The 7686-nt window shown below is 62.0% G+C and overlaps 2 protein-coding genes across 10 annotated transcripts; one reads left to right on the top strand and one right to left on the bottom strand.

Moving 5' to 3' along the window:
• Positions 1 to 188: 188 nt before the first annotated feature.
• Paxx (PAXX non-homologous end joining factor) lies at positions 189 to 1784 on the top strand. Of its 9 annotated transcripts, none has more exons than XM_048813283.1 (7): positions 194 to 384; positions 457 to 517; positions 759 to 808; positions 892 to 1082; positions 1171 to 1239; positions 1308 to 1485; positions 1572 to 1784. In XM_048813283.1, the coding sequence occupies exons 1-7, from the start codon at positions 260 to 262 to the stop codon at positions 1588 to 1590; spliced, it is 693 nt and encodes a 230-aa protein (XP_048669240.1). In that variant the 5' UTR covers positions 194 to 259; the 3' UTR covers positions 1591 to 1784. The 9 variants fall into 9 exon arrangements, with proteins under 9 accessions (XP_048669241.1, XP_048669240.1, XP_015361313.1 ...); XM_048813286.1 differs by having other exon boundaries at positions 201 to 384; positions 960 to 1082; positions 1401 to 1485; XM_048813282.1 differs by having other exon boundaries at positions 201 to 384; positions 1568 to 1784.
• Positions 1785 to 2502: 718 nt separating this feature from the next.
• On the bottom strand, positions 2503 to 4458 carry Clic3 (chloride intracellular channel 3). The gene is made up of 6 exons (XM_015505707.2): positions 4321 to 4458; positions 3492 to 3601; positions 3289 to 3414; positions 3055 to 3161; positions 2803 to 2978; positions 2503 to 2724 (listed from the first exon to the last, which is right to left on the bottom strand). Exons 1-6 carry the CDS (start codon positions 4354 to 4356, stop codon positions 2566 to 2568), a joined length of 714 nt encoding a protein of 237 aa, XP_015361193.1. The 5' UTR covers positions 4357 to 4458; the 3' UTR covers positions 2503 to 2565.
• Between the last annotated feature and the right edge of the window lie 3228 nt (positions 4459 to 7686).

Raw genomic sequence — 7686 nt, 5'->3', positions numbered from 1 at the left:
GACCGCCGGAAGTCGGGGACCGGCACCCTCCAGGCACCAAGCCCCGCCCCGACTCCGCCAGCCTAGCGCCAAGCCCCGCCCAGCCCCGGAGCCGAGTCCCTCCCACCGGGGCTGGAAGCTCCGCCCTGAGACTCCGCCCGCGCAGGCGCCTAGCCCACGTCGGCCGCGTCGGCCTCCCAAGCCGCTCCTCGGCGCAGGCGCCCTGGGCCTGTAGTCCTGACCCCAGCGCCCCCGTGTGGCCGACGTCTGCGGATCGGCCATGGTGCCGCCGCCGCTGTCGCCTCCGCTCTGCACGCTGCCGCCTGGCCCGGGCCCACCCCGCTTCGTGTGCTACTGCGAGCGGGAGGAGAGTGGGGACGCAGACTGCGGCGGCTTCAACCTCTAGTGAGTGGGGTCCCGGGAGGTGAGGTGCGGGAGCTCGGCGGGCGGCCGCGACTGACGACAACTTCCGCACAGTGTCACCGACGCCGCGCAGCTCTGGAGCACCAGCTTCTCGCGGGACAGCCTGGCGGCCCTCGTGCGTAAGGACGCCCGGGCGGGTCTGGGAGCTTGCCACACCCCGCACTGAGCCCGAGACTCCTGTGGGATGTAGAGACCTGTGACCCCCAAAGGGGCATGAATTCTCCGTTTCCCCACGTTGTAGCTGCAGTCTTAAAGTTGGCCTGGGAGCCCAGGTGTTACCAGGGTCGGGCAGGTTTGGGGCCTTTCAGTGGGTCTAGGGTCCCGGGCAGCTGGTGACAAGTCCCTGTGTCCTGCAGAAAGCCCGCTTTGGTCTTAGTGAAACTGAGGACATCACCTCCCGGTTCAGGTGAGCCGCAGGCAGGGAGGAGGGTTCGGGGTGGAACAGGGGTGAGGGACTGGCCACAGCGTCTCCCGCCTCTCCTCTCCCAGAGCAGCCTGCCATCATCAAGGGGTGACTCTGAGCTTTCAGGAGGATAGAGCATCCCTGACACTTTCAGGGGGGCCATCAACACTGGTCTTCGACCTCTCCAAGGTGCCGGGTATAGAGGCAGCCCCCAGGTTGCAGGCACTGACCCTGGGCCTGGCAGAGCGCGTGTGCAGCCTGGAGCAGCAACTGGCAGGTAGGGTGGGCACCTGTACCCTCTCTGGGGTCCCTGTCAGGCTCCGCCTTCTTGCACTGAGTAGGGTGCCCACGGGCTTTCTCTCCAGCTGTGGAAAAGACAGCTGCCAGCCCCAGGAAGAGTCCCCAGCCAGCGGGATCTCAACTCTTCTTACCAGGTAAGGTGAGGACCTGGGAGGTAGGTTGGGTGTTCTCTTTCCTTTGGAACTATCTCCTCCCAAAACAGGCCTCACGCTTGGAAGAAGATCTGTCTGTGCAGATAGGGCCATGGCAGGGAGTGCTGCTGGGTTCAGAAGCCCTGCTTCCTGTTTTTCTCCAGACCCCGATCCCCAGAGAGGTGGTCCTGGACCTGGGGTCAGGAAACGGTGTCCAGGGGAATCCCTCATCAACCCTGGCTTCAAAAGGTACCTGCCCACCGTCCCTCCTAACCTGGATCCCTACCCGCTCCTCCACACCCCCATTGGATCACCCCCTCTTCTCTCTCAGTAAGAAGCCAGCTGGTGGCGTAGACTTCGATGAAACCTGAAGTACAGCAAAACGTGTGGCCTTGTCAGGAGTCTCCTGGTGAACAGAGCAGCAGCCTGAGTCCCTGCCACCAGAGACCCTGCCTCAACTTCCACCTGTGGCAGCCCATCTGCTGTGTGCAGAGTAGGGCTGCTGCCCAAGTCCCTGCCCTATAAAATAAAGGGCTCCCTCAGGTGAAGGCTCTGGTTCTTGGGGGCTGGCCTGGGGAGGGGAGCAGGAACCCCCTTAGGCCGTGCCCTGGGCTGGGAGCATGGGGTGTAAACAGGCACACCCAGGCACCAGCTCCTGGGAGGAGGCTCTTCCTGGGTGGATCTGGGGCGACTGAGCTCTCTCAGACCAGTCCAGCCATTCCTGCATGACCAGCCCAGGGCCAAGGCTTCCAACACTGTCCTGTCCTTTCATTGCCCACGCAGGCAGAGCACAGGCCCACACTGGTACAGGCCTGGGAGGACATCCCATGCAGATGCATATGTGGAAGGCCACCACTGTGGCCCCGCAGCTGAACTCACTGCTGGAGAGGGCAATGGCTGCAGCCTGGGAGTACTGAGGAATGTGGGCCTTTCCCCACCCACCTGGCCCAGCGCCCTGAGGTTGAGCTCCTCAGGCCTCTGCTCGCCACCCTCCTTGGCCATACAGGGCACCCTGCCCCACCCTAGCCTGACTGGTTTGGGAACCCAATCCAGTCCCCCTGACGCCTCTGCCTAGGTGACATGGGCAGGAGGCCCCAGGCCTATGCACTACTCTGCATAGGAGGATGGACGGGGCCCCACCCACTGGGAGCCCTGGCCTCACCATTCTGGGATGGTCATCTTGTCCCCACTCACTGATGGTGGGAGTGGGGGTTGGGTGGCAGTAATCGTGGGCCTCTTGCCCCTTAGATGTCAGGACACGCTCAGTGGGGGCAGAGATACCTTTATGGGGCTATATACGCGAGAACGGGTTGGGAAGAGGCCGGGGCGCTAACGGGGGCGCACAGCTGGCCGGTATGCTGCCAGGATCTCGGCGCTGTGGGGACACGTGTACTTGAACTCCTTCTCCTGCAGCGCGCTGTCCAAGTAGCTGCGGACGCCCTGCAGCTCTGCAGGGATGGGTGCCTGGCGGAAGTGCGCGCACACAGTCTGCGGAGGGAGGCAGGGTGCGGTCAGTGCCTAGCTCCAAGGCTTTTCCCGGGCCAGCCGCCCCACTCCCACGCTCACATCCACAATGTGCAGCTTGGGCAGCAGGCCGCAGTCGGCCAGCGTGAGCTGGTCACCGTCCAGAAAGCGACGGCGGGACTCGCGCAGCTGTGGCTCCTGCTCCCGCTCATGCTCCAGGGGTGTGCGCAGGTAGCTGTCCAGCCTGGCGAGTGCGCGCAGCAGCTGCTGGTACAGGGCTAGAGGCGGGGGCTGATGAGGACCTGGCCTGGGGGTGCCTGCCCATACCCACGTGCCCACATGTCCGCGCCTCACCATCATCCTGCCCTGGCGCTGGGTTCTTAATGAATGCCGAGAATTTGTGGAAGACGTCGTTGCCCGCTGTGTTGGACTCCCTGTAACGGGGCGCCAGGCTTGGAAAGCTGTGGGGTTGGGGGAGTGAGGCCTCAGGTCACATCGGTGTGCCTCCAGCCCCCCTCCCCCCCAGTGACCTTCCCAGGCTGCATCCTGGGGGCCCCATCTTTGCCTCCTGTCCCCTCCAGTTCTCACTTGGGTGGCCCAAGGGTCTCCTCCAGGAACTCTTCAATCTGCAGCGTGTCTGTCTTGGCGTCCCCATCATAGAGCAGAATGGGCAGCTGTGAGCCTGGCGCAAAGTCCTTCAGCACGTCCAGTGCCCTGTGGGCACCAGGTGGGAGGGAGGCAGCCGGCCCAGGTGGGCAGAGCCCAGGGAGGGGTGCGGGCTGGGGTCTCACCTGCGTGTGTCCACGGTGGTGAGTGTGAAGGGAACACCCTTGAGGAGCAGGACCATGAAGAGCCGCTGGCAGGAAGGGCAGTGCCCCACACTCTCCCCGTCCTCACTGGCCTGGGGAGGGGGGTGGAGCAGGGGTGTTCCAGCTGGGAGCAGACCCAGGACTCCTGCCACAAACCTGGGTGGGACCCTGCTCCCCACTGCCAGTGGGACTGGAGCCTCGCCAGGGCTCAGCTTGGTTGGGCAGGGCCTCTCCAAGTGTCCAGAGAGGGCCCTTGGCTTGATCCCTGGGAGGTAGGGAGGGGCACAGGGCAGCTAGCTGGGAGCCTGGAGGAACTCTGGCCCTGGGGATTGGCCCCCAGAACCTCTTTTTTTTTTTTTTTTTTTTTTGGATTTTGGGCACAGGCTACACCCCTGGGCTCCAGGCCCCAAGTTCTGCAAGGGTGGGGGGAGCCCAGCCAGCTGTTTCTGAGTGATCCCCTCTGCCAAAGTGGGCACAGCAGCTGGCAGCCCACCTGCTCCCCCAGCTCAGGGCCCCGGGCAAGGGCGCTGACACCTGCTGCTTGTAGATCTGGGTTTGGACCTGAGTGCCGGGGCTGCCTGGCACCAGTCAGGCCTGCCACGCCACTCGCACCTCCCCACCAGGAGGTCCGGAGTTACCCCCACCCCTTAGGGGGTGAATCCTCCCCTACTCGGCCCCCAGTTTACTCAGCCCACCACAGGGGAAGGGCTCAGAAGCTGCCGGGGCAACCCCTGCCTCAGTCGGCCCCAGAAAAGCAGAACCCACAGAGCCCCCTCCCCTGGACCTTCCCCCAGCCCAGCCTGCCCAGAACCTTCACAAAGAGCTGGAGCTTGGTGGTCTCGGCCATGGTGGAGCTGCGGCATCAGGTGCAGGGCACTGGGCCCAGACCTGGGAACTCTTTAAGTCTCCCTGGGTGCCCCGCCCTCCCCAGCCTGGGGCCCGCCCCATGGAGCCACCTAGGCGGGCAGATGAATCAGGGCGCAGAGCTGGCTGCCTGTGTGAGGTGGGTCTGTCAGGGTGTCCAAGCATGACCGGCCATGGCAGCCTGAATCTTGGGGGCTGGCGGTAAGTGTGCGAGGCTGGCTCATGCCAGAAGACTGGCTCCTGGTGTGTGCTCACTGGGGAGCCAGTGTGTAGGCAGACCAGAGGGTAGAGAGGCCCGAAGAACCCAGCGTCCAGAAGGGGTGGGGTGAGGTGGGGTGCCAGCCTGGAGGGGCAGCACTGGGTCTGGACTGATGCTCCATGATCTGGGCTCAGAACCTGCTCACAGCCCTCCCTGCAGTGCATGCCCCACGGTCTAAGTCCCCAGCCTGGGGGACCAGTGGGTGTCTCTGCACTCTGCTTGGTTCCCTCCTACCTATCAGAACATTACCAGATGAGGAGCCCACCTGCTGAGACTCTCCTCCCACCCACAGAGAGCCAGGCTGGCGAGCCCTCCCTCTCCAGGGCGGCTCCACATTCCCGACATGCTGGAGGCAGATAGCCTGCCTGGTGTTTAACCCAGCTGTGTGGGCAGCCCTGGGCTCCGTCCCATCCTGCCCCTGGCTTGGGGCAGGTTTCCTACCCTCTTGACTGCTAAGCCTCTGAACAGCACCAGGGGACATAAGGCACAACCTGCTGGTCTAGGGGGCTGGCAGAGTAGCAGGAAGGAAAGACCGGGGCAGGGCAGATGGCCCCACAGATGCATACCTGCCCCTCTGCCCGGGACTTCCAGCTCCTCCGGAATCTACAGCTTGGTGTTCCTTCCGTGGTGGTGGTGGTGGTGGGTGTGTGAGGTGTGTGTTGGTGGGTGCCGGTGGGGGTGGGGGGCTGCTTCCCTCCCCCATGCCCCAGACTTGACTCCTAGCAAACCCAGTGTGTGCATGGATGCTTGGCGCCACCCAGTGGCCGTAAGTGGGACTGGCCTGGCTGGCCTGGCTGCCTTCTCCTTGGGATGGTGTGGCATCTGGGGGAGCTGGAGGATGGTGCCAGGGTAACACACCTGACTTCTGGCCAAGGCTGCAGTGCACACCAGGCACCCCTGTGACCAGCACCAAGTCCCCCCTTGCCTCCCTTTCATAGCCCATCCTGTCCCCTTCCTGGACCCCATCCATGGTCAGGGCTCCTGGCACTAGCTCCCTTCCACATGAGTCTTGGACACTGACCATGTGTGGTCCCAACACCTTTTAGAGTCCTGAGCTTGTGCTTTCTTGCTGAAGCCTCAGTTTCCTTTCCATCCACAACTACAAGGGCTGCTTCTTGACAGTCAGGAACCCTGTCCATTGGTTCCCTGTGTCCCTGGTAGACCAACCACTGTCATGGAGAAGCTGCTGAAGCTCTTCCACACCTGCCCAATGTCACTAGATGTCCCATGTGTATTTACATACATTTATAAAGGCATCCTCAGAAATGCACAAGAAAAGCTACAAAGTCGACAGAAGACATGAACAGTGGCCAGGCATGGTGGTGCACCCTTGTAATCCAGCAACTTGGGAGGCTGAGGCAGGAGGATCCCAAGTTTGAGGCCAGCCTGGGCCTCACATTAGTGAGACCCCGTCTCAAAAGGCTAGAGATGCAGCTCAGTGACAGAGCACCAGGGATTCAATGCACAGTAGACCACATCTTCAAGAGACATGATCAGGGGTGCAGAGGAAAGTGTCCAGTGACATTTCACTTCACACTGGTTTCAAGAGATAAGCAAGACGTGGCTCCTCTTGAGACTGGCAGAACCTGGTCCTGCCGCCTTGTGTCAGGTGTGGGGAGTCAGCCAGACACTGAGCTCCTCTACCACTCAGAGAGAGCCCTCACCTCCATTCATGACCAGGGGAGGGCCCTGGTATGTCCAGGCCAGAGGATGGAGGGGCAGGTCTCCATGTGCCCACTGTGAGAGTCTGATGAGATTAAGGGGCAGAATGGATTGGAGTGTGACCCCTCAGATTCATGGGTGGGAGTCCTAACCCCCAGGACTTCGGAATGTGACTTTATTTGGAGATAGTGTTTTTTACAGAAGTGATTGAATTCAAAAGAAGCCCTCAGGGTGGGCATTAATCCAATACAGCTGTCCTTACTGAAAAAGGGCTGGGATAGAGAATGTGCCTAGGTCTAAGGCCCTGGGTTCAGCTCCAGCACCACAAAAAAAGGCAGAGGGCATCTGGACACAGAGATGCACACACAGGACAACAGCACGTGGACACTGAGGGCAGAGAGCCCAAGCAGGCAAAGAGGCCGCATGCCAGGGCTGGAGAGGCAGGCCTGTGCACAGCCGGCCAGGTCCCCTGGGTCTCAGATATCTGAGCTCCTCACAGGGGAGGTTTCTGCTCTGTAAGCCCCCTCCCACCACATGCCACTATGTTCAGCACTACGGCACTAATCCAGGGGGAGACCCAGGAAATCCAAAAAGCCATCATTAGTGCATATCCGCAGCCTCTGCTTGTGGAGGAGAGCTGGCCGCGGGGGCCCTTAGCAAGTAGGACAGATGCCCGGCGTGTGCCTTCTGTCCACCTACAGTGTGAATCTTCACCATTTGCAGTAAATGTCTTAAAGCAGTGAGGACAGAAATTTGCCACCACCACAGGATTGTACCTAAGCCCCTCAGTGCCCTGCAGGGCCCCCCTCCAACCATGCAGAGCAGACCCCCGGGGGCCACTGGGCAGGGCCCACTCATCCTCCTCAGGCCCCAGGCTGAGGTCTCAAGGCCATGGCTGGGATACACGGATCCATCAGAAGCTCCGCCCCTCCAGAGACCCTTCCCCATAGGGGTAACCCCTCTGCTCTGAAGGGACACTGATCTGTGGGGGGAAGCTGAGGGGTCTGGAGTGCTGTTGGGGTGCCGGTGGGACTTCCAAGCTCTGTCCATGCACTGCTAGAAAGGGACACCCTCCAGCGGTCAGCAGACCCAGTGCCCAGATCCTGTTTCCAAAGACCAGTCCCCAAAAGACAGCCAGGGCTCTGCCAGGCACTTTCAGGTCCCGGCAGGTGAAGTGCTAGGAGGTGATCAGGATAAGGCTAGAGCCCTTGGGAGTGGGATGAGTGCCTCCAGGACAGCCCGTAGTGCTCAGGCTCTCCACCTGAGGACCCAGGACGGGGCCCATAGTGCTCGGGCTCTCCCCACCCATAGTGCTCGGGCTCTCCCCCCCCATAGTGCTCGGGCTCTCCGCCCCCCATAGTGCTCGGGCTCTCCCCCCCCATAGTGCTCGGG

The sequence above is a fragment of the Marmota marmota genome, unplaced genomic scaffold, assembly GCF_001458135.2.
Source record: "Marmota marmota marmota unplaced genomic scaffold, marMar, whole genome shotgun sequence".
NCBI classification, from domain to species: Eukaryota; Metazoa; Chordata; class Mammalia; order Rodentia; family Sciuridae; genus Marmota; species Marmota marmota.
The sequence above is the reverse complement of the archived record's forward strand: the minus strand, read 5'-3'. Positions and strand labels throughout refer to the sequence as shown.

What these genes read in the sequence shown, in the direction of transcription:
- Paxx (XM_015505827.2), top strand. Translation starts at nt 260, where the DNA reads ATGGTGCCGCCGCCGCTGTCGCCTCCGCTCTGCACGCTGCCGCCTGGC. An exon ending in TGCGGCGGCTTCAACCTCTA is followed by an intron (nt 385 to 456) that starts GTGAGTGGGGTC and finishes ACTTCCGCACAG; the next exon opens with TGTCACCGACGCCGCGCAGC. An exon ending in CCTGGAGCAGCAACTGGCAG is followed by an intron (nt 1,083 to 1,170) that starts GTAGGGTGGGCA and finishes CTTTCTCTCCAG; the next exon opens with CTGTGGAAAAGACAGCTGCC.
- Clic3 (XM_015505707.2), bottom strand. Translation starts at nt 4,356, where the DNA reads ATGGCCGAGACCACCAAGCTCCAGCTCTTTGTGAAG. An exon ending in AGCTCCAGCTCTTTGTGAAG is followed by an intron (nt 3,602 to 4,320) that starts GTTCTGGGCAGG and finishes CCCCCTCCCCAG; the next exon opens with GCCAGTGAGGACGGGGAGAG. An exon ending in ACCACCGTGGACACACGCAG is followed by an intron (nt 3,415 to 3,491) that starts GTGAGACCCCAG and finishes TGGTGCCCACAG; the next exon opens with GGCACTGGACGTGCTGAAGG.